General features: G+C 47.7%; 1 protein-coding gene across 1 annotated transcript in view; it reads right to left on the minus strand.

The window, feature by feature from the left end:
* Positions 1 to 24,933, minus strand: part of HUNK (hormonally up-regulated Neu-associated kinase) — a 110,600-nt gene that overhangs the window by 39,911 nt on the left and 45,756 nt on the right. Inside the window, exons 3-4 of the mRNA XM_042902983.1 lie at positions 12,703 to 12,758; positions 6,732 to 6,867 (exon numbers count right to left, since the gene is read on the minus strand). Of these exons, the coding sequence (XP_042758917.1) occupies positions 6,732 to 6,867; positions 12,703 to 12,758 (192 nt within the window). The remainder of the gene's footprint in view (positions 1 to 6,731; positions 6,868 to 12,702; positions 12,759 to 24,933) is intronic.

Here is a 24,933-nt window from a genome sequence, read left to right on the forward strand (position 1 = left end):
AGTTTGCTTTTGATTTTGGAAGTGAGCTTTTCATTCTGTTGTTTCACAGCGATAAAAAAGGGATGTTCTACAATAACAGTGTCTGACCCAGAAAGAAAATTGGTCCCATCTTCACTCTTTCTTAAACAGCCTTTTAAATTCTCTTTGGGTTTTCCGTTTCCAATTCTGCCAGCGAAGTCACTGAGCACCGAACAGAAACCTAACCACTATCTCAGACACAACACCCCAAAGCAGTGGAGAATTTCTCTCTTAAGGAAGGCTCTGAAGTTTTTCACTCTCTCCAAGATCAAGAATGACAGTAACCAGGTTTTCACACCTTCCAGCCTCTGCATATACTATTCCCTCTGCCTGGAAAGCTTCCTCTCCTCTCCTCCACCTGGCAAACTCCGCCTCATGTCTCAGAAGCAGATCCGACCCTCCTCGGATGCCTTCTTGAACTGACCCAGCTCTGCAGCCCGATTTGTTCTCTGCGCTGTGCCTCCTGACACGTCGTATTTGTTTACGGGTAAGTCGGTGTCTCAGTCAGCTCAGGCCGCCGTGACAAAATACCACAGACGAGGTGGCTCGGCCAACAGACATTCTTCTTCTCGCAGTTCTAGAGCCTGGAGTCTGAGACCAGGGTGCCGGCACATCCGGGGTGTGGGGTGCTCTCTTCCCAGGTTTTCTTGTTTTGTCCTCACTGTCCGAGAGCAAGCAAGCTCTCTGGAGTCTCTCCTTATGAGGACACTTAGCCCGTTATGGGGACGCTACCCTCGTGACCTCTCAAAGGCTCCACTTCCACCACACTGGGGAATTAGGGCTTCAACATATGGAATTAGCGGGGGATACACTTCAGTCCGTAGCAGTAGCTAAGTGTGTTGAATTGCAAAAAACAAAACAAAACACAACAAAAAACCCAAAAAACCAAAGCCCACAAATTCCTTGCCACTCCCCCACCACAGGGTGGGATCTTCTCTTTCTCCTCCTGCTTCTGGGTTGGCCATGCAGCCGGCTTTGCCCACTGAAAGGTTAGTAAATGTGACACAGAGGCTTCTTGAAAAGTGCTTACGCACGAGGGCTTGCCTCTCTTACTCCTGGGGACTCCTTCCACCATCGAGGGAGCAAAATTCTGCGTACCTTTGTGGTGTTCTTTGTTTCTGGTTTTCATGCAGCCAGGAACATATTACCTACAAGTAACAGCGATGATTGAGAATTTGGATTTACAATCAAACCATGCGGTGCTCTCTGCCGGGTGGCTGAGGGGGGCTGACACTCTGTTGGGTAAGGGATGACCAAGAATGCGGTTAGTCGACCTGAGGTGTCTGTCGGCGAACCTGATTCAGAAAAGAGATTCTTTCACACTTCCTGGGAAGGAGAATGGCTCTTGGGATCTGGAGCGGCGAGTTTTGTACTCTTCAGTTTACCTTGGAGCTTGCCTGAGATTTCAGAGCTTAAGCAACAGAAATTGATTTTCTCACAGTTCTGGAAGCTCGAAGTCCAAGAGGAGAGTGTCAGCAAGGTTGGTTCTTTCTGAGGGCCGTGAGGGCAGACCCACTCCATGCTGCTTCCAAGAGCTTCCCTCGGCAATCCGGTGTTCCTCGGCCCGTAGATGCATCACTATGATCTCTGCCTTCAGCCTCACACGGCGCCCCCCCTGTGTCTCTGTCTGCAAATCCCACCCCCCCCATTATAAACATGTCTGTCATACTGGATTTTATGACCCCGTTTTCACTTGATTACCTCCATAAAGACCTTCTCTCCAAATAACGTCACATTCTGACACACTGGGGTTAGGACTCCAGCATATCTATTGGGAAGCGAACACAATTCAATCCGTGGCGTTTGGTTACCCACCCGCTTATAATTTTCCAGCGGTCTCTCGCCACCTTTAGGGAAAAACCCAAACTCTTTCCCACACTTCCCCACCCCACAACCTTCTCACATCCTGTTCCCTGTGTCCAGGGCCTTCCTCCCTTAACACTCCTTCTTCCCAGAGTTCAGCCCTTCTCATCCTGAGGATTTGGCTTTGAGGTTTTCTCGGCTAGAGGCCGCCCCCATCCCATTCGATACCTCCCACCCACCTCTCCACAGCAGTCACCACACCCCGCTTATAGCTTTTATAAAAACTGTCTGCGCCACTAGAATGTAAACCCCACAATAAGCAGCACAACAAAATAGAAGCAAAAGCAGGAGAGGGTGGCAATTTAAGGCAAACTCTAGAGTCAAACCACCTTGATCAAATCCCAGCTCTACACCTAGTGGCAGTGCTACCTGGGCAAGTGCCTAAGACTCTTAGTGCCTCAGTTTCCTCATCCATAAAGTGGGATAACAGAACATTCCCTTGGAGGGTTGCTAGGCATGTGAGACGAGTTAATACTTGTGAGGCCCTTAGAACACTGCCTGTTGGGGCGCCTGGGTGGCGCAGTCGGTTAAGCGTCCGACTTCAGCCAGGTCACGATCTCGCGGTCCGTGAGTTCGAGCCCCGCGTTGGGCTCTGGGCTGATGGCTCGGAGCCTGGAGCCTGTTTCCGATTCTGTGTCTCCCTCTCTCTCTGCCCCTCCCCCGTTCATGCTCTGTCTCTCTCTGTCCCAAAAATAAATTAAAAACGTTGAAAAAAAAATTAAAAAAAAAAAAAAAAAAAGAACACTGCCTGTCACTCAACTGGAGGTACACGAGCATGAATAATAATCTTTGCAGGAACAGGGACCGACCAAGGCCCTTCGACTCACCCCTGCGCGCTCAGAATCCGGCACAGTGCCTGGCTCAACAAATATTTGCCAAACGAACAAATTTCTGGTAAGCTCTGTGTTGCTCACGTGACTTCTTTTTGTTTTCTAAGCTTTATCAGCAGCTTCTAAAGGGGCCTAATTTACGCCATCCCTGCGAACCAGACTTACGTCATGTGGCCTCATCCCCTAGAGAACGTCCCAGGTCGGCTAGCCCAGAGTTGCTCTGGGGAAACCTGGTTGATAAGAAATAAAACAAGGCCCTTCGTGGCTAAACAAGGGTGAGAATCTCCACCCCAGCCCCCCACCACGGGGCACCGGAACACGGACTCGTGAGCTCGCAGCTGCTAGTCTATGTAGAGACCCCACAACCCACTGAAAGACCAACATCTCTGCGGGGGGTGTTCCTAGTTATCAAAGACTTTCCCATACGTCACTCTGTGGCACCAGGACTAAGAATGAGGCCCGATCAGAGCTTTTCAGGAGACCTCAAGCTACACATCACCTTCTTGCGGCGGGGGGAGGCAACTAAGCGGAGGTTAGCAAAGAAATGTCCAGCTGCTCCAGACAGCCCCCCCAGAAGCCAGGGTAGAGGAGGGAAGGGAGTGTTTTGGGTCAAGAGAGACACAAAACAGGTGGCAGCAGACCAGGTCCCTTGACTCCAATCATGGGGCCCCGAGACTGAGAAACAGAGCACCCGTGACCGTTACATGCGGACTCCTTTCCCAAGTCAAGGGACTTGGCAGGTGGGGCGGGCACAGGGTCTGAGCTTACACCTGACCTCACACGGTGCTGCCTTTTGCCGCCGTGCTTTTCAGCCTCCCTCGGATTTCCCCAGACGGGAGAAATGATTTACTCCCAACCTATGGTCCGCACGAGGGGACGAGAGGTCCCGTGCAGGTGATGCAGGCCCGGGAGCTCCCCTCCAGCTCTGACGGCCCACCAGGCTCCCTCCTTCTACCGACACTTCTAGACCGTGAGGAGCCACCGGCTTCACCAGTCATGGAGTGGAAAGGTCCCCCTTTGTAGGCTGAGCCTCGTCGTCATGACAACTCGTGATGACGCTTCTCCTTCAGTCCCCGGGAGAGCAGGACACCAGGCTGTAAACTGTCACCTGCTCTCCAACCGCCGACTTCTCTTCCCCTGTGGTCATGATGCCTCCCACCCCCTCCAGTTACATGACGCCTCGAAACCTCCTGGTCTTTCAGGCTCCCTATTCCGCACAGCCTTTATCGTGCGGGTACACAAACCGTCCCTTGCGTAGCTCTCCGTTTAGCAAAAGTGAGTTCCCTACCTATTGAGGAGAGAAGGTGATTATAGACTCACACATGTATATTCATCCACTAATAAATACTTACCGAGGGCAGATTATGTGCCAGACATGTGTGAAAATTCTTAAGCATTGAAAAGGACCAAGAATGGATTCTATCTCAAGTGTGGACTCTGATTCATTGGCAGTGCGTCCTGACAGCCGTGTTGAGAAGGATTCTGAGGCCCTTTATTCTGGGCACAGAATAAAGAGTCTGTGAATTTGCAATGCCGGCCAAACGACCCGGCCGGCCAAACGACCCGGCCAAACGACCTCGAAGAGAAAGCTTCTCTGCCAGGGTTTCCTGCCACCATTCCCATCCCCCTGACAGCCCCTGCCCGGCCCCCTGCAGGGGTCATCAGCACACACAGAGCATGCTCTCCGTCTACAGCCCTGCCCACACCTCCTCTTGAGACGTCAGGAAAGTAACCGGGGGCTCAGGCTTCTGTGCAAGGAGCCCCGAGTGCAAAGTCCACCCCACCACTTACACACGCACCGCCAGGCCTCTCTCCCATCTGGGTCAAATGACCTCTGAGCACTTGGCCTGCCCAGGAATGGAAGCGGACTCCCCAGTGCCTTGTGGCCAGCTGTGCCCAGAGCCCAGGGGATCCTGTGGTCCTCAGAATCTCATGCTGGGCTCTGGTTCCCCTCACCTCCAACTGGAGCCTCCTGACCTCCCTTGACTTCCAGAACCTTGTACTGGGTCACATTCCTCTGTTTGCTTCCTCTGCCAACTATAGCCCCTGACCCTATAGCTTCTGTTCTCCAGGATGAAATGCCTGTCCCTCCCTCCCTTAGCCGCCTTCCTTTCCTTCCTTTCTCTGGCCGGGCTCCGTGCCATCGGCCTACAGTGCAGGGGGTCCTGGGAGGTGAGCTGTGACTGCAGGGCGAGCACCAGGGAAGCAGGGAGCAGGAAACCGACAAGACACCAGAGGCTCAAGGCCAGCCTGCAAGAGGCAGGGGTTGGGGGGGGGGGGGGGGGTCTGCCCAGGGGAAGTGGCATCCCAGAAAAGAAGAGGGAAAGAAAACGAGGACAGGACCAGAAAGAATTCCTGGCTAAAAGAACAGTGCACACAAGGGACAGGAAACAGCTAGAGAATGGATGGCGGGGGGGGGGGGGGGGGGGGGAGAGAGGGAGACAGAGAGAGAGAGTATAGCTTCCAATGAGGCAATGGGGCCATGTTCAGAATTCAGTACTTTGAGACCCTGAAGTCCTCGGTTCAAATGTCAGCTCCACTACTTAGTTAACCCTATGACCCTAAGAAATGTTATTAATCTCTCTTGTAATAAGCTTCCTCTTCCGTAAAATGGGGATAAGAGAGAGTAACGGTTTCACTGGGTTAGCATGAAAATGAAATGGCACGGTGCCTGCCGTGTGCCAGGCATGTAGCAAACGTTAGCTCGTTTCCAATCTGGACAAGGGAAGTGTAGTGAGGGTGGAGAGAAGGAGAAGGCATCTAGAAATGTACTGGATCAACACACCCTTGCTTCGATTAGCCCCTCTCACCTCCAGCTTCCCTCTTACTCGGGAGCCCACTCTCTGTTTACAGCCCAGCTCCTCTTGATAAGGAATTTAGTCCCCACCCCAGACTCCAGCACCCGGTATGGTTCCCTGCACCATTCACGCATGATGACGAGAGGCTTGCTCGGCATGGGGACCCCAAGGGACCTGGATTCAGGAACCAGAGCCCCTGTAGCAATTCGTCCCTTCAAGGTTGACGGACTTTGCCCCAGTGGCCCACACCGGGTGAGACGCTGGCGAAGCCGACCAATAATGGACCCGTCTCCGTTCAGTGTCCTTCCCGACTGGGGAGACAGACAATAAAATGATAGGCTGTGATGGGTGAGAGGGACTTGGGACTTGAGAGGGCGAGGAGACAGAGTCGTGGGGGGCCTCCCGACAGGGAACCCGAGATGGTCTCTGCAGTGGTGGCACTGGATCAAAACGGTCACATGGGAACAGACGGGCCATTTGAAGAGCCGGGAAATGATATTCCAGGCAAAGGAAATGGCAAGTGCAAAGCCCAGAGGTGGGAAAGATGAAACAGAGGCCAGCATCCCTGAAGAACCGTGAGCAGAGGGTAGGGTAGGAGGTGGAGAGGCAGGAGCGTGGGCCAGGCAGGGGCTGTTTTCTTCTGGTGCTGATAGAAAGCTAAGGGGCGATTTTAAGCAGGGGAAGGATGTGAGTGACTCATAAAACCAGATCGTGAGTTCTGTGGGTTCAGGACTTGGTTTTCTTGTCTCCCCAGCAACGGAATGAATTTTGGTAAAAGCCTCTCCGGTGGTCTATGGAGAACAGACCAGAAGGAACAGAGCGGGAAAGCTGCCCCCCGCCCCAAAAATCACCAAGTATCTATCTGAGAGCCTGGAATAGAACACGTCCTCATCAAATACTCAAAGGTTATGGGGCGCCTGGGTGGCGCAGTCGGTTAAGCGGCCGACTTCAGCCAGGTCACGATCTCGCAGTCCGTGAGTTCGAGCCCCGCGTCAGGCTCTGGGCTGATGGCTCGGAGCCTGGAGCCTGTTTCCGATTCTGTGTCTCCCTCTCTCTCTGCCCCTCCCCCGTTCATGCTCTGTCTCTCTCTGTCCCAAAAATAAATAAAAAACGTTGAAAAAAAAAATTAAAAAAAAAAAAAATACTCAAAGGTTATTTTGTAAGAAATGGAGAGTAAAGACGACCAGAGAGAGCATCCCCTTTTATAAGCGCCATAACTCACATGGACCAGACATCGATTTTGGGGCCATATTTCTTCCTGGCAAGAAGTTCGGGGGCGGCATAGGCTGGACTGCCACACTGCGTGCTGAACGGGTCCGAGTGGCCCAGGATCCCAGCACAGTTGCTCAAACCAAAGTCTGCAAAGAGAGGAAGACAAAACCAGCTCTGAATGAGAAAACCGTGAAAAAGAAGAAAAAAAAAAACCCAAAAAACCAACAAAAAAACCAGGGGGCAGCAGGAAAGGAAATATTCTCTCAGGCTAACACATCATTTAGCATCCCCGAAGGAAAACCAGCAGGGGCAGACCCTCATCGCCGGATATGGGTCTTAAGACTGGAAACCGTTTCTATCAGGCCTCACTATAAAATCCAGCTAGAGCTGAAAGTATGTTGAACCAAAACATATTTTCATCAAACCTTGGAAATGAGTCATCCAGGAAAAAGAAAGGCTTCGCTTTCTAGGACTGGGGCGGGAAGAGAGAACGAACAGAGGCCTTGGAGGCAGCAATCTGGCTTCCCAATGGCCACGTGGGGAAAAAAGCTGAAGAAAGATCCATTTTCCCTGGCTGGGGTCAGAGTCACCCCAAGTGACACGCGATCCCACCATTTAGAGTTGACTTGTTCAGTTCAATGTTTTCATTTCATGCAAGTCCCTTAAAAATGCTCCCTGTGCATGTGGCAACGTATGGGGATTTAAAGAGGGAAAAAAATACACACCCAATGATTTAGAAACGCTAAGTGTTGGCTGGAAAACTAACGCCAGGAAGACAGCAATGAAAACTGAACTAAGCGACATCATAGCACTGCCTTGTTCCCGGATGATTACGGCAAACGGGAAAAACACAGAAGAGGCTGCTGCGTCCAAAGCTATGCTGCGTCCAAAGCCTTTTGTTTCGTGTTCACTTTTTTGAGCCTAAGAATATGGCAACTGACAGGTAATCAGAGCTGTCTCGGTCCTCATCTGATACCTTCCCTGAATCTTTGCTGATCCCAGAATTAAGATGATGACTTAGGGGCCCCTGGGTGGTTCTGTCAGTTGGGCATCTGACTCTCGATTTCAGCTCAGGTCTCACGGTTTATGGTTTGAGCCCCCCATTGGGCTCTGCGCTGACAGCACGGAGCCTGCCTGAGATTCTCTCGCTTCCTCTCTCTGCCCCTCCCCCCTACTCGCATTCACTCTTTCTCTGAAAATAAACTTACTAAAAAAAAAAAAAAAAAAAAAAAAAAAAAAAAAAAATCATGGCTTCTCTTTGAACTTCAATGTAAATATTATGGTTCTAGTTCCCCAAACAGGAGATTCTGTCCACAGGGCTCAGTGGCCAGGACTGTCTCCACGTCTCGACAAAACCCTGTACTTTCTCAACTGGCAGGACTTCTATCTGATTTCACTACTGTGTTTTCTCCTTGACCAACGTGTCTCCACCTGCAAAGCACATGACCGCTGTAATAGCTCAGGAAAAGAGGAACACGGGACGCGGTGTGAAGTAACCGTGAGGCCATGAAGTGACTCACACCATGGGTCAAAATGCACCACCAGAAACTCTCCCAACAGTCACTGGCTTAGGCTGTATAATGACAGAGCGTTCCCAAAGAGAACCCCGTCCCCCCGCCGCCACAGGCAGAGCTCAGAAAACTCTTGAAGGCCCTGGGCTTGAAGATGAAGACCCAGAATCTACCCAGGGATGGATGTGGACACCTTTAACTCTTCCTTTGTTTTTGTTTTTTATGATTCTATCTTTTTATCTCATAACTTCCCTTTACTACCTACCCCCGCTCGGCCCCCATTTCCTTCCCCCCCCAGCCCAGCCCACACCAGTAGGTTCCCCCATAACCTGCCCAAGAAGGCCCCTTCCAGAGCCACAGGACTCTTGGCTTCCCACCGTAGGAGACCTCTGTACAAGAGGATCTGAGGGCCCCTATTCTCAGACCTCACCCTGTAGTATCACCGACACGGGAAAAAAAGGGAGGGGGGTATTTTTGTAAGAGGAAAAGTCATAGCGTGCTTGAAATTGGACGGTGGCTTAAACGCTCTGGGTTTGCAAATCAACCTAAAGGAATTTTAATAAAACAACAAATGCGTAAAGAGCACCATGGAATAAAGATTGTATTGTTCAGGGCAACATTTTAAGGGATGTTTCACAAACAGTCATGTGAGAAGGTCCAATCTCCTAGGAGTCCCATAAAATCTATCTCTAGATTTCTGACATGAAACCAAAAGACTCCGTGTCTAATCTCAATGGGGTTCCGCTAACAGCAAAGGACCTGCCTCATTCAGGTCACTGAAGCCTCCACTGCGGTCTGTAAAGAATTGCTTGATCCCAAGAGGGCAGGGAGAAGATAGAGAGCAGGTCACCCCCTCCCCCCCGCCCGCCCCCCCCCCCACCACCCTTTGCTCCCAGGCAAGCTCGAGAACACAGTGTCTTGCCGGGTCTGGAGGAATGTTTCAAGAAGATAAATTAGCAGAGGATCTGGTGAGTGGAGGAGATAAAATCTGCATTTTAAATGACTTAGTGTTGACCTAGCCAGAAGGGTTTCATTTAAAATATATTACAGAGAAATAACCGGCCCTTTTCACACTCATAAGGCTAATTATTAAAATTTTACGCATATGCCTGGAATCAGAATCGAGAAACTAGAGAGAAGTCCGCCTTGCAGTATGTCACATGGGTCTGCCTCAAGTTAGATCTGGCAAACATACATAAGTGAAACATCTTCAGTTTTCTGAAGGCTCCAAAATGAGTCTCACAAAACGCCCAAGTGAACGCTGCGGTGCAAAACTGTTCTCAGCTGGGGCTCTCCCATTACCACCTAAACCATCAGACATCAGACTGTTTTTGTGGAAAGAAAAAAAAAAAAAATCTTGATGAAATCAGATCTTTCTCCCAGTTAGCTCCAGTTCATTTGAAACGCAGCTTTAAGTACATTTATTTAAACCAAATTATTTCAAAGAAAGGAAACTATTAAGGGGAAATGGAAATAACTGTAATCCATCTTTGAAAAACAACCAGGTAATTCCTTTGAAGAAAAGGTTCAAGAGCTTTCAACTTGCAAAACGACAGTTATAGAAACATTTGATCCAAATGGCCCAAGCTGGGGGGGGAGGGGGTGGAGAGGGAAGGGGATTGGGGGGGGGGCAAGAAAACGTATGAGACACTGGGCCTTCCTTCCCTCCAGCACCCCCCACCCCCAGTTATTGCCTTTGTGACTGACCCATAGGGAAAAAATGAGAAAATGTAGATATTGGTAAACACAAGGCAATGCCCAGTTGCCCCTGGCGGGGGGGGGGGGGGGGGGTACTATAATGTCTGTTTTGATTACAAATGTGAGATAAGGCTTTTGGTTTACGCTGCTGCTCACGACAGAACCAGGAGCCACATAAAAGTGCAGATAATGGGAAATCCAGTGATCAGAGCCTCCTTTCCAGCAGTTTTGGAAAACTGTGGTTTCTGACTCCCAGTTTCTGACAGAACCCACTTCAGTCCTGGCTTGGGTGCCCGAATCAGCTGCCAAGCTGAGCGGTGAGGACTTGGAGGCATTTGAACAAAAGGGTCCCTGGAATCTAAAGAGCCACCAGCCCACTCTCCTCAAGGGGAACCGTGGGCTCTCATTTAGGCACATCATGTTCCTCTTACTTCTACAGGTCCACTCTAAGAGGGGTTTGTTACCGGGCCAATCTGTGAACTACTTATAAACCTATCCCACTGGGTACAGAGATTGGTTCTTCCAGAATCTTCTGAGCAAACTTCCACCCAATTAAAATTTCTGCGCTTTTCAACACTGTTCATTCCACAGTACATTTCTAGTTTTAGACGTGATGAGCTAGGGCTATCGCTTGGGGAGAAAGAGAGAGCAAGCCCAGAAGGGGAGGGAGGCAAGAGGGAAGGAAAGAAGCTGTAGGTGGCAAACAGCATCACCCCCTGGTGAAAGGCATCGTGCTAGAGCTACCAGCCTCAGTCTGGACGATGCGCGGTGCAAGGGAGTGATTTTAGCTTTTACTATGTAATGTACATCCGGCTTTCACGTGGCCTGTTTCCTTACAATCTGCTGCTGTGAGGGCAACTCCGTCTCTGTCACCTCCACATTTTCTGAAGGCAAGTTACAGGTCAGCCTGCCAGAGAACCTAAAGGATCCGCTTTCCTCCATTCCCCACCACCCCCCGACCAGGTCGGGCCTTTGCTTAATGCCACAGATCCCAGAAACAAGGACCAGAAAGACATCCTACAGACATGTCAACGGCTGTCCTGTTGAACGCTTCCATATTTGGCCCTCAGGACGACTAAAATGTAAGAGCGAAACGATAAGAAAATAATTCTTTGAATTGTCCGTTTTAGAGAATATCATCTTTAAAATCTTTTGGGGGAATAAAAAAAACTGGTATCCCCTTGTTAATTTTCTAACAATCGTTATATTCGTTCGTTAACACCTATCAGTGGTGCTTAATTACCCAGCCAAGGGGTCTGGAGTCCCAGCAGCCCCTTGCCTCTTTACTGGGTTTTGGGAGCCAATTGTGAGTCCAAAGAATCTAACTGGTTATTTGAATGATAACGTTTCGGAGAGTCTAGAAATGGATCTCAGTATTTGCCAAACAAAATTCCTTCTTGGGTACGAAAGTTAAATTCACAACATTCTATTGATCCTTCTCTTTCCTCCTAATATAAAGCCTTTTTCAGGCTATTGAGATGGAAGAAATTACTTGCACTTGAGGTGGGAAAGGAAAGAAAGAGCGGAACAGATGATGGCGCTAACATCTGGGTGTAAAAATGATGCCATGAGACTTTTGCCAAGAGCAATCATACAGGCAAACAAAAACGGAATTCTTCTAACAAATGAGTCATGGAGTGAACTCACTTATGGACCCTGAATTATGAACCAATTATGACTCACTCTATCCTGGAACTTCCTTATGATTACCTTCCTTCTAAATTATCCCTCTATGGGGACTTCTCTCTGCACAACCACCAATGTACAATGGGGCTTCAATAAAGATTATAATAAAAACAGAAGGTTAGTTGGGGTTCCCTTTGATTTCAGCACCCCAGTATTCACTGAAAAGTGAATTAAGCCATGGCTAAGCTAGGAGGAGTACTTCTGAACTAAATAGCATTTTTCACTGTTTTAAAGAAGTTTTATGTTTAAAAGAAGTTTTAAACTTATGTTTAATCCAAACAAAAATAGCCCCTCTAAAAGTTCAGATCTATCTGAAGTTATACAAAGTTGATGTCTGAATAATCCCAAGAACACATAACCGACAAATACTTATTTGTAGCTGTGAAATTCATCTTATGGTCACATTACAGTATATCTACCTTCCTAATTATGTTCATTATTAAAAGCAATTTGCATTTTCAAAACCATTATTGAATATTGGAGGTAAAGGAGATGATCGAGAGAGTATTATCTGGGATTAGAAATAAACTATGGATACTTTTCAAAGTCAATAACCCAGCAATAAATGAGAATTGACAACACAACACTTAAAGAATAGTCTTGCCATGGGGCTCAGTTGGTTAAGCGTCCGACTTCGGCTCAGGTCATGATCTCGCGGTCCGTGGGTTCGAGCCCCGCATCGGGCTCTGTGCTGACAGCTCAGAGCCTGGAGCCTGTTTCAGATTCTGTGTCTCCCTCTTTCTCTGACCCTCCCCTGTTCATGCTCTCTCTCTGTCTCAAAAATAAATAAATGTTAAAAAAAAAAAATAGTCTTGCCTTAAAAAAAAAAAAAAGTCGTACATGGATGTCTGGACTGGGTGGCTCAGTCGGCTGAGCATCCAACTCTTAATTTCGGCTCAGGTCATTATCTCATGGTTCGTGGGGTTCAAGCCCTGTGTCGGACTCTGTGCTGTGTCAGCACAGAGCCTGCTTAGAATTCTCTCTCCCTCTCTCTCTGCCCCTACCCCACTCATGCTCTCTCTCTCTCTCTCTCTCTCTTTAAAAATAAATAAATAAACCGAAAAAAAGATTTTTTTAAAGTCATACCAATCAGCTTGATATTATTGTCTTCATCCAGTAGCAAATTTTCTATCTTCAAGTCCCTGAAATAAACAAAACCACAGCATATTTCAGATAGACATTTGAAATAGTGGAATAACATTTTGCTTCTGAAGGCAAACAAACCGTTTAGAGCCGCTCTGAACCAACCCAAAACGCTCTCTGCCAAAACTCACACAAGCGGTAAGTAAATATTTATAAACATGATATAATTAATTGCCGCAGGCCGAAGAAGCCAAAGGGTTTCAGAAAAGCAGAGAGCACTGAGGGCAGAACACATCATGAGAAGTTTCCGGAAGAAGTGGGATCAAAGCTGAAACTTGGAATTTAAATAGACGGGGTTGGAAGAGAGTGGAAGGCATCATTCAAGACAGGCGCTGCCTGAGCAGAAATACACATGTGGCCACATGTTTGTGAGACAGTGAGTAACACCAGCCCGGGGAAGGAACAGATTTGGGGAAGGTGCTAAATAAATAAATAAATAAATAAATACTGCGGGGCACCTGAGTGGCTCAGTTGGTTGAGCATCTGACTTCAGCTCAGGTCGTGATCTCGCAGTTTGTGAGTTCGAGCCCCGCGTCGGGCTCTGTGCTGACAGCTCAGAGCCTGGAGCCCGCTTCAGATTCTGTGTCTCCCTCTCTCTGTCCCTTCCCTGCTCATGCTCAGTGTCTCTCTGTCTCTCAATAATAAATAAACATTAAAAATAATTTTTTTTAAATGTTGAAAGCTGACATAATTTATCAGTCCTACAAACTCCATGCTTGGAGCCCCAGTGTCATCCACAAATTGGCAGGTAAGAATAATCTGTTTAAGCAGGCAGGTATTGCGGTGGGCAGAAAAATGGACTCCAAAGATGTCAGGGTCCTAATCCCTTATACTATGCTTGAGTAAATGTTAACTGTTACATGCCCAAAGGGAATTAAGTTTGCAAATGGAATGAAGATTGTTAACGGACCGGTGGGTGACTGTGATCATTGACCCTAAGGTGGCTTGAAGAGGGGGAAGGGAGAAGTGTACTCAGGGTCATGCTGAGTGAGAGGTGCCTGCGGTATCTGTGTTAGCTGACTGTAAGCTCCCAGAGGGCAGGGAACATGTCTGCCCCACTTACCACTGTACCCCCAGTGCCTTTGTACATCCCAGGTACTCAGTAAGTACGAATGAATCTACATTACCAAAGAGATCGTTTTGGATTTTGGAAGAAGAAAATGGAGCAAAAGTATACATGTGGTCATCAAAACCATTGAGGCTGATGATTACAGTCCAAGCATCTTTAAGTTGTAGCCTGTCCACTCAGGCACACCTTGAGTATTAGATATGTAGGAATATTCTTTTACATACACACACACACACACACACACACATGCTCTATTCCACTGTTTTGAAGCACACAGCATTCTTGGTCTAGTTTATTTTTCCCACTTTTGAACAGAGGCACAGGCAAAAGAAATCCTTCTTCCTCATATCTCTACCAAAGGAATAGAATAGCAGAGTCATGATAAGCAAAAATGGCAACCGATAATACTACGTCAAAGTCATGAGACAAAAGGGAGCTTTTGCTAGGGCTTTTGGTAAACGGGAAAGCAGTGTCCCATTTAACGGGGACAGTTGCTCACAGCTCAGTCCCAACACCACCAGCTCATCATTTTCTCCAAGAGAATCTAGCAATCTGGACTTTATCCCAATTTTTAAACGTTGGCAACAAATTCACATTTAAAACAGTAACAGCCACATTGCATAGGCCAAACTTGCAGGCAAGTTACCTCCGGCAAACTACCAATTTTCAACCTCAGTTGGGGAGCTGAGCCTTGAAAGGACAGGAGATTGCCCAGGGAGAGGATGAAGGGCAGGGGGGGAGGAGATTGGGGGTTGGGGAGAAGAACCAAGGACAACATGCTGGTAAGGGGGGGGGGGGGAGGGAAAGCCCGGGACACAGTTGTCACAGGAACAATAAAGGGAAGCATTTCAAATTGGGAGAAGAAAAGGAGTCAAGTGAGAAAAAAAGGTGAGCTCTATAAAACATCCAACGTCTTTCAAAATTGGGAGGTGGCTGGTAGCTTTAGGGCTGCATACTTGGATGAGAAAGGGGAGGTCTGCTTTGAAACCTACAGCTAGGGCATATGGATATCCCCCCACCCACATGCACCCACCAACGGGAGGAAGAACTGTGTCCCTTTGCTTCAATCCAGGGGAAACAATGCACAGACTATATAAAACCTATGTCAGCCTATAAAAGGGATCATGGAGGGGCGCCTGGGCGGCTCAGTCGGTAAAGCGTCTGACTTTGGCTCAGGTCATGATCTCACAGTTCACGGGTTCAAGCCCCACGTCGGGCTCTGTGCTGACAGCTCCGAGCCTGGAGCCTGCTTCGGATTCTGTGTCTCCCTCTTTTCTGTCTCTGCCTCTCCCCCACTTGCTCTCTGTCTGTCTCTCTCTCAAAAACAAATAAAGAAATTTTTTTAAAAACATTAAAAAAATAAAATGTATCACGTATGTCCAAATACAGGGTGACCCCAAATATAAGGTAATCTCCCCCTCATTTTTCCAATGGGAAGACCCTGTTCCTCAGAAAAAGGGTTTTGGAAAAGACACATATGTAATTTTTAAAAACGCAATGGATTTACCAAATGATCATTCTATTTATCTTCAAGAGCATATAACATAATGTTAACTTTAGAAATATTGTTCCTACACCCTCACCTTTCATGAAACAATTTTACTGAAACTTGTCACAGTCAGGACAGGGATGACAGAGCCCTCCTTTGGTGTTACCAGGGTCGCATGACCTTGCGGTGGACTGGATGTTTGTGATAACGCACTTTGTGAATACTGGCGGGTAGTCTCAGCACAAGCCATTTGAATAATAAGCACCCATTTAAAATCTCTGCAAATCAACAACTCGGGTGAATTGTTTTTAGAGTTGTCGCAGACCCTCACAACTGTGAGGTTATGACCCTGAAAGTTATTATTAAAGCCGTGTAAAACGTCCTGGCCTGCCTTTCTATTCGTTTCCTCGGGTGACTTCTAAAGCTCCCAAAAGTCCTAAGTGAGTCAAGGTTAATGGGTCTTTTCTAGCTAGTACTTTGTTGTTGAAAATTAGACACTTCCTCTTTTCTGAAGAGAAGTAGGACATGATCTAATTTGACCTTCTATTCAAGCATTTACGGTAATTCCAAAAAAACTGCACGTACACACAAAACACTGGGCCAGCAATAGCCCAAACTGTGATCCTGTGCAAACTGATTATAAAGCAGCTGTGCTATTTAAATCTAAAGGAAGGCCACAGTTTGTTTCCAGCGAAATTAAACCTCTTTCCCTGGAAAGAATGGAAGCCACACTAAGGCATTAAAGGAGAAATTTGGTTCAGAACATACACTATGGAGAAAAACAATTGAGAGAGGTGAGGTATAAGAAAGCAACTGCCAAGAATTATAAAGCTAAGCTGGATAATTCTGGGCCCACAAAAGCCTAGTGAACAACCACAATGATGAGAAGAATGATATAAATGGAAGACTAAAAATAAGAAAAAATGCAAAAGAGGGGAAAAAAATGCCCACTTTTGAAACTGGGGAAATGTCATAAAACCAGGGGAGTAAGTATAAAATGTAATTGTTGGGCAAAGTGAGAAAAATATAATCAGTTTTCATTTCTACCCACCGCATCCCATAGTATCTATCCTTAGGACAAACGCTCAGAACAAACCTGTTACTGTTACTCGGTTGTTTACCTATTTATTACCCTTCTGTCAATGTTTCTAAATGTTTCGGACTGCCTAAACCTTCCAGGACTAAAGGTGAGCTACATTAGTCTCTGTTCAGGAAAGGAGTGTACCTCATCTACCCAAATGAAAGGAACATTCCACAACTTCTGGCTTTATCTATTGCTACCTTCTGCCTTGTCTTGAAATACATCTAGAAGGAGGGGGAGAATATTTTCCTTCTCTTCAGGAAGAAAGGCTTTAACATCATGTTTTTAAAAGTAGCTTTTGCGTCGGTATTTACCCAAAAGAGTCAAAAACTTATTTTTTTTTTTTTTACAGGAGAGGGAAAGAGAGAATCTTAAGCAGGCTCCACGCTCAATACGGAGGCCTACGTGGCACTTGATCCCACAAACCTGGGATCATGACTTGAGCTGAAGTCGGGAGTTGGGATGCTCAACCGACGGTGCCAGCCAGGTGCCCCAAGAATCCGAAACTTGTGGACAGCAATGTTCATAGGAGCTTTATTCATAATTACCAAACCCTGGAAGCAACCAAGCCCTATCCACCAGGAGATGAATGGGTAAACAAACTGGGTGGTCCACCCAGACAAGGGAAAGTTAATTCAGCAATAAGAAGAAATGAGCTACCAAGTCATGAAAAGCCACGGAGGAACCTAAATGCATATGATTGAGTGAAAGATGCCAATCTGAAAAGGGCTACGTACTGTGTGATTCCAACCATATGACCTTCTGGAAAAGGCAAAACCATGGAGGCAGTAAAAAGATCCGTGGTTGCCTGAAGGAGGAGGAGGAGAAGAGGTGGCCCATAATTTTCATAGGTGGCGAAGTTATTATGATGCTGACATCAGGCATTTGTCAAAATCCACAGAACTGCACAGTGCGGAGAGAACCCTAATGTAAACTATGGGCGTAAGCTAATGATAATGCATCAACATTGGTCCATCAATTCTAACAAATGTACTACGCTATCACAAGATATTAACCGGGAAAACCATGCAGAAGGGGGGTGGGAAGGCATGTGGGAACTCTACAGTTTCAGCACCATTTTTCTGTAACCCTAAAACTGCTCTAAAAAAAATATAAAATCTATTAACTCTTTAAAAGTAGCTTTTGGATATTTTTCTCCCCTCCTAGGAGATCAGTACTAGGAATGTTACCACTACAAGCAAGTGCCTCACTCAGGATGTTCACTTCGGGGAACGCTTACCACCTGAAATTAATTACGAGCCCCATTCGGCACAGTGGACCATTCAGACCCTCTGCCCAGCTCTTCAACAACTGACCCCAGAGACCACAAATATTCCCAGGAGACCACAAAATTGAGAGACATCTTCTTGAATAATAAGAGGGATGAATCTATCCATAAGGTTTTAGCGGTAGCATATTTCACTGCATCTTTTTAAAAACAAACAAAAATACTGGCAGGCCTCTGTTATCCAGAAAACCTCCCTGTGGTCCCCATGAAAAGATGCTACTTACACTAGCCCCATCCCCGAGAACAAGATATTTGGCTCTGGTAAGCGTGAGATTTGCCATCTGGGAAGGAACGTTCTGACAGCGGACTGGTTCGCACTTGATGAGGGAGGCAATCCTCAATTTCACAGCAGTGTCCCTCGATAAGATTCATCACTTTATTGAGGGGAGAGAGAAGTAGGAGGCTCCTCCCACAGTCTTGCAGTGTGAGCGGGTCTTCCCTGTGGCTGGCAAACTGCAACTTCGGAGTGAACGTAAGCCTCGGAAGAGAAGAGAGGGAAAGAAAGTGGTCCCTGGATGGCGGGAGCGGGCAGGGGGTGGTGAAGACAGCTTTTTCTTGGCCAAAGGGGCTTCAAAGAGGAGACAGAGAGAGGGGATGGGGCGTGGCCTAATACAAGGGGGCACCAGAGGATCGGGTTACCTGGACAGTGTTGGGGCGGGGCGCCTGAGTCTTGAGAATTTACCAAAAGCAATTACTGTGTGTCTTGGGAACAAAGGAGGGAGCTTGGCCCAGAAAAGGCCACCAGGGGCCCAGGCACAGAGCCTTCTCTGGACACCGGGCTGTTCCAGGAGCAATGCCCAAGGGCCTCATCATCACAGAGCTCTGGAGACCTGACACCGGGTCTCTCCGTCTCTACTAAACTTGGGGAAGGGGGAGACTGAGAGGGGTTGATGGGTGTTTCTCCGGAGACTGAGAGGGCCCGAGGGGAGAGCCCTAATCACCAGCCCTTTGTTCTAGTTTATTCCAAAAGCACAAGCTCCAACGGGCCAGGCCGTGACTAGCAATTAAAGGTCCACCCACAAGCTACCAAGCGGGCCCCTCGCCTTCCTTCCCCCTGCACCCACCCACTCACCCAAACTCTCCTTGCATTTCTTGAACGATGGTAACCTCCAAACCTTCCAAGGTTTGGAGGCCAGCCGCCAAGAACTCCAGCCACAGCCCTCCCAGACAGAGGGGTGTGCTTTGGGGAGGGCTCTGTTGCCATAACAAACATAAGGGGTCCTGGCGCTCAGTGTGTGAGGAGAGGAGAAGCAGCCGCTGGGACCCTTCAGGGAAGGCGGCCAGGAGAGTACTGGGGAGGTGGAGAGTGGGCGTGTGTGCCTGCACAGGTGTGCCTGTGGGTGGCCATGTCTGCATGCGCGTATGTGTGTGCACAGATGATCATTGTGTATGTGGGCATGCATGTGTGTGTGTGTGCCTGTAGGCGTGCGTGTGTGCACGTGAGCGGGTGTGAGGGCGTGCGTGTGGTGTTGCATACATATGTGCATGTGTGCATGGTCGTGTGTGCATGCTTATGTGTATGTAGGTGAGCATGTACACGCATGCACACGTGAGCACACTTGCGTGCACGCACATACACCCAGAACACTGGGGAGGAAGTGAAGGAAGGGGCTCTCCGCCGGCCTCTCCAAGGCCCTTTCCAGCCGGCACGGTCAAAGGTCAGGCCCCTAACAAACCTCAGGCCAAGTCACAGAGACCCCAGGTGCCACTCGGGTGGAGACAAAAGATGGAAGTGAAGACATGAGCGCAAGGCGCCTCCAAGAGGGGGGCAGCGACCCGGGGCAGAGACGCTGAGCACAGTCTCGGCCCCAGACCTAGCAGCTGGAGACAAGGACGGACAGGCTCTCTAACTGACCGTCCCGTGGCCGTGGGCAAGTAGTTTAAACTCCGAACATCTGATTCTGGTTTGAAAAACGGCGTCCCAAGAGTGGCTACCTGGCAGGGCCCTTAGCAGGAGGGAAACTGAGGCCCAGTGTCTTGTGGCCACTCCCAGGCTAACCTACCATTGGCAGAGATGAGGATAATAAAGGTGCTAAGAGCAAGTGCCCTCCTCTGGAGGAGAGCCCAGAAAAGACTTAAAAAGGTGATTAGTTGGGTGATAAGCAAACAGCACTGGGGGCCATTAGCCCTCCACGGAAAGGTCAGAGAGAAAGAGCCCAGGGGGTGGCCAGAGCAAGCTCACACAGGATCAGGTCTGGAGGAGACATTGGTGCCTGTGGAGATTGATTTTAGCAATAAGCTAAGAATAAAGCATCCAAGGGGCGCCTGGGTGGCTCAGTTGGTTAAGCAGCCGACTTCGGCTCAGGTCATGATCTCGCGGTCCGTGAGTTCGAGCCCCGCGTCGGGCTCTGTGCTGACAGCTCAGAGCCTGGAGCCTGTTTCAGATTCTGTGTCTCCTTCTCTCTGACCCTCCCCCGTTCATGCTCTGTCTCTCTCTTTTAAAAAAAAATCTTTTTTAAATAAAAAAAAAAAAAAGAATAAAGCATCCAAGAAAAGCACCTAACTCCCCAAGGCCATAGGCATTTTGCAGGGAACGAGTTTTTGGGGGGTTAGGTTTATCTTCAAAAGCACTGTATTAAAAGCAAATGATTTCTTAATCACTGATTTACTTACAATATGGGCATTCTGATAAAACACAAGAATCATTTGTGAAGCACGTACCTGATTTATTTATTCAAAATGAAACCTTTATTGAATTCCTACAATGCTCCAGATATGAACTGTTTATAAAGTGAAAGAGCTACTCACTCACTAAAAAGATGATACTCTACAAATTGGGACCCGAAAAATAAACAAACTGGTACTAAGTCAATGAAGAAACGCCCCCCTTTTTTTTTTTTTTTGCCTTTTTTTTTTTTAAAGTTTATTTATTTTTGAGAGAGAGGGGAAGGGAACGAGCAGGGGAGGGCCCAAGAGAGAGGGAGAGAGTCCCAAGCAGGCTCTGCATTGAACCGACACCCAAGAGTTGGGACATTTAACCGACTGAGCCACCTAGGCGCCTGGAAACTCCTTTGATATTCTAGGGACGATATGGAATATTCCAGAATGAACTGGCTGCCAAAAAGCCTCCATCCCAGTGCTAACTCTGACACTAGCTGTAGTCATTCAACTGGCCTTCATTCATTCCACAAAGTCTTGCTGTATGCTTACTGGGCTGCATGCTGGGCTACCTGTGGCCTGTGCAGAAAACAGATACCAAACAAGAAAACTACCGTTTGAAAAGTTTGGAATGCAAAGTAGAAATGCAGTGTGCGTCTAGGACCAGGGACCTAGCCTGGAGAGCCTCCTGGAGGAGGTGATCTTAGAACAAGGACCTGAAGAATGAGCAGGGCAGGATGAGGTACTCCATACTTACTGCCTCAGTTTGGACACTTCACGTGAATGGACTAATTGAATCCTCATGACAACCACGTGAAGTGGATGACCCATTATCCCTATTGTGTAGAGAGGCACATAAACCTGAGCGATTTGCCCAGGGCAGCTTTTAAGTGGCAGAACCAGCACGTGGGTGCAGGCGGTCTGGCTTCGGAATCAACGCCGCTGATCACCCTGCAACCCGCTCCATAAAGTTGCTGCGTTAGAGCTTTGTGAAATCTCATAGTTCCGATCCGATTTTTTAAACCCAGCTCAACACAAAACCTTTGCTAAATGTGACCAGCGTCTCCAGATATGTGCGGTCTCTCAGCAGAAGGCCCAGGGATCCCAAACAGTTGCTGAATGTAAGCAGAAGTCACCCCCTCCTCGTCCACCTTTCCTGCCCTCCCCTCTCCAAGAAAACCTGCAAGTTAAAAGAACTCAATGCCCCACCACTGCGTGGTGTGCCTGCTTCTTGTCAGACCCAAGAGAACAAAGGAGTGTCCCTTCTCTTCCACCACATTCCTCTTGAGCGGAGAGGGTCCTTTCCCGATACTGATGAATGAGGAAGGTCATGGCCCTGGGAGTGGCAGTGTTGACGTACATCCAAACACAGGCTCGCACTCCCTTTGATCATGAGTCTCTCAGCCCTGGTCCTGCGGGCCCCCTCGGCTCCTCTCTTCCTGCTCAGGGATGGCGGTATTGTGTTACACTGTTACGTTTTGTCTGTACGGTTTGATCGGACTTTGTTATTTTGAATGAACCGATGAATCTCAAATTAGCCTGTCCACGGAATCACACTTTTCATTGACTGATGTTAAGAGTCAACGCTCTATATACAACAGGCAGATCATCAGGTTTGGGCACCGTGCTGGGCGAGCACGTTTGAGAGAGAGAAAAAAAAAAAATCGTTATATTTTAAACGTGGAGTTTTCTCAGGCCATCCTAACACGGAGTAAGGAAGAAATCAGACCATACTCTACTTTTGTAAAAGTCAGCCACAGCCCTACTATAGCAAAAGACAAAGGAGCCGGCAGGCCCAGTGTAAAATGAATTTCTCTGCCGGCTGCTAAGGGAATCTTGCTATATACAGCTTTAGTTTCCTTTTCTCTTTTTCTGCTGACAATATTTACATGATTTTTAAAGATTTCCTTCCTGTAAAGGATATTTCAGTAGTTCCGAGTAGACAATTAAATATTTAGATTTCATATCACAGGAAACAAGGGCTTTGCCAAGCATTAAGCTGATGAGAATACAAGGATATAGTATCAGCCTAATCAGGAACTGTGCTGTTAGAGCATCCTCTACCACACTAACCAAAAGCCCTTTAAATCACTGGACAGGCACAGTCACCAAAACTCACCCTAAATCCTTTTGGGATGATCCAGTCTACTTGCTCAGAAATCTTCCCACGAGGGACTCCCAGGGCATCTCTGAAATACCATACTCTTTTATTCATTTGAAAAATCTAACTTCAAAATAATTTATGAAACAACAGTTTCAAACAGAGAGGGAGGCAACAAACTGAGGATTGATGGGGGGGGGGGAATGGGTGATGGGCATCGAGGAGAACACTTGTTGGGATGAGCACTGGGAATCATGGGAATCTACCCCCACAACCAAGAGCACACCATATACGCTGTGCATTACCCAACGTGACAATACATTACGTTAAAAAAATAATTTAAAAATCTGGTAAATACGAAAAAGAAAGAAAGAAAGAAAAAGAAATCCATTTCTTCTTTGCAACCTACAGGAGAGAAACTGCCACCATGGGAAAGGGCTACAGTAAAGGCTATACCAGCGGTGACCGGGTCATGTATGCTGTTAGTGGTACGGAATTTGGGAAAGTCAAGACATTCAGCTAGAGTCAGCCCATGAGTCTCTCCTGCACGATCATGTTCCTGTGATGTCTCCACCACCTGACCACCCACGTCCGTGCGCACTGGCACTCATTAACACGATCGCCAGAGAGAAAAACAAAGGACTCCTCCCTCAACGACACCTATGTTTCCAAACTCCCCTAACTTTGAAAGATCTGAGCCTCTACCATCGCCGGCTTATGAACGCCTTTCCAAGGACAGAGAAAGAAGGAGAATGTCAGAGATCAGAGGAAGAAAAGCACACCGTCTTTGCTATCAAAACATGATTAAATTCATTCCTTTGACGTCCTGACAGTAATTGTGCCGAGAGGGATGGGAATCTGTTAAAATGACTTTAAAAGCGTTGTTGAGAATTTCCTGCGGGAGAAGACAGTGAGCATGCACTGGATTTCCCTTTGTTGTCCTCAGGATCCTGCGAAGCTGGGCGCTCAGCTGGTTTTTGACAGCTCAAAACCCTTGTAATGACACCCCGAGACCTGCAGAAAGCTTGGACCCCCCGTTCTACTTGCCACTCTGACCAGCAGAGTCAGTAACCCAAGCTGATTCATTCGTGAGGTCTCTGCCTTTGTCTCCCTAATAAACAAAGCTACAACCAGGCACACTCACGGCCATTGTTCTCCTGTAAGGGCAGAGCTGTGACACGGCAGGCCGCACCAGGGTATTGATGGAAAGAGCCACAAACAGTGTTATTCCCTTAAAACTTCCCAACGTTCCCTTCCCTGCTGACCGGAACTCGAAGAGTTCCAATGAGGCGTGATTTCATGACAACATGTGTGACTAAGAAAACATGTACACGGAGAGACTGTCACCTCAGTGAGGAACCGATCTGCCTGAATGATGCCTGGCCAAGGCCCTGGAATCGCTCTGAGCCAGGGGACCTCCCCCACCGTGTCCACAGGCTTAAGCACCACGGGGTAGACCATCCAATCCCATTAGTCATCATTTAACCTTTTTTTTTTTTTAACGTTTATTTATTTTTGAGACAGAGAGAGACAGACCATGAACGGGGGAGGGTCAGAGAGAGGGAGACACAGAATCTGAAACAGGCTCCAGGCTCTGAGCTGTCAGCACAGAGCCTGACACGGGGCTCGAACTCACGGACCGCGAGATCATGACCTGAGCCAAAGTCGGCCGCTTAACCGACTGAGCCACCCAGGCGCCCCGCATCCAATCCCATTAGTAAGGAAAGGCCCTCTTCACCTTGAAAGTCTACAAGCTCCGTTAATTAAAGGCCTAGAGCTGCTTTCTTCACTGATCAGAATATGAATGGCTTTCAAACACATAAAACGCACCATTAGAAGCTGAATTTTTAAAAATATGTGTCTACTGGGGCCCCCGGCTGGCTCTATCGGTTAAGCGTCCGACTCTTAATCTCTCTCAGCTCAGGACATGATCTTGAGGTTCCTAAGCCTGAACCCCCTGCCGGGCTCTGTGCTGACAGTGTGGAGCCTGCTGGGGATTCTCTCTCTCTCTTTCTCTCTCTCCCCCCCATCTCTGCCCTTCTCCCACTTGCACACGCTCACGCACTCTCTCTCAAAATAAATAAGTAAACTTAAAAAAAGATACACACACACACACACACACACACGTGTGTGTGTTTACTCAAAAGGTCAAATGCAGAGTTAACATATAACCTAGCAGTTCCTCTGCTAAAAGCAGAATTCTTCAAAAGAAGTGAAAACACATGTTCATGCTCTAACTTGCACATGAGTGTTCATAGCAGCATTGTTCATAATAGACCAAGGTACAAACAACCCCACAGACTTTTGTTTCTTTTTATAAAAAATGTCCAGAGCAGGCAAATCCACAGACAGAAAGTAGATTAGTGGTTGCCAGGGGCTGGCAGGAGGCGGGAATGGAGAGTGGCTGTTGATGGGTACAGGGTTTCTTTTTTGGAGGGATGAAAATATTCTAAAATTAGTGGCAAGAGTTGCACAATTCTGTTACGATGCTAAAAATGCCTGAACTGTACACGTTAAAATAGTGACTTTCGTGGTATGTGAATTGTAC

Source organism: Panthera leo, chromosome C2, assembly GCF_018350215.1.
Source record: "Panthera leo isolate Ple1 chromosome C2, P.leo_Ple1_pat1.1, whole genome shotgun sequence".
NCBI lineage: Eukaryota > Metazoa > Chordata > Mammalia > Carnivora > Felidae > Panthera > Panthera leo.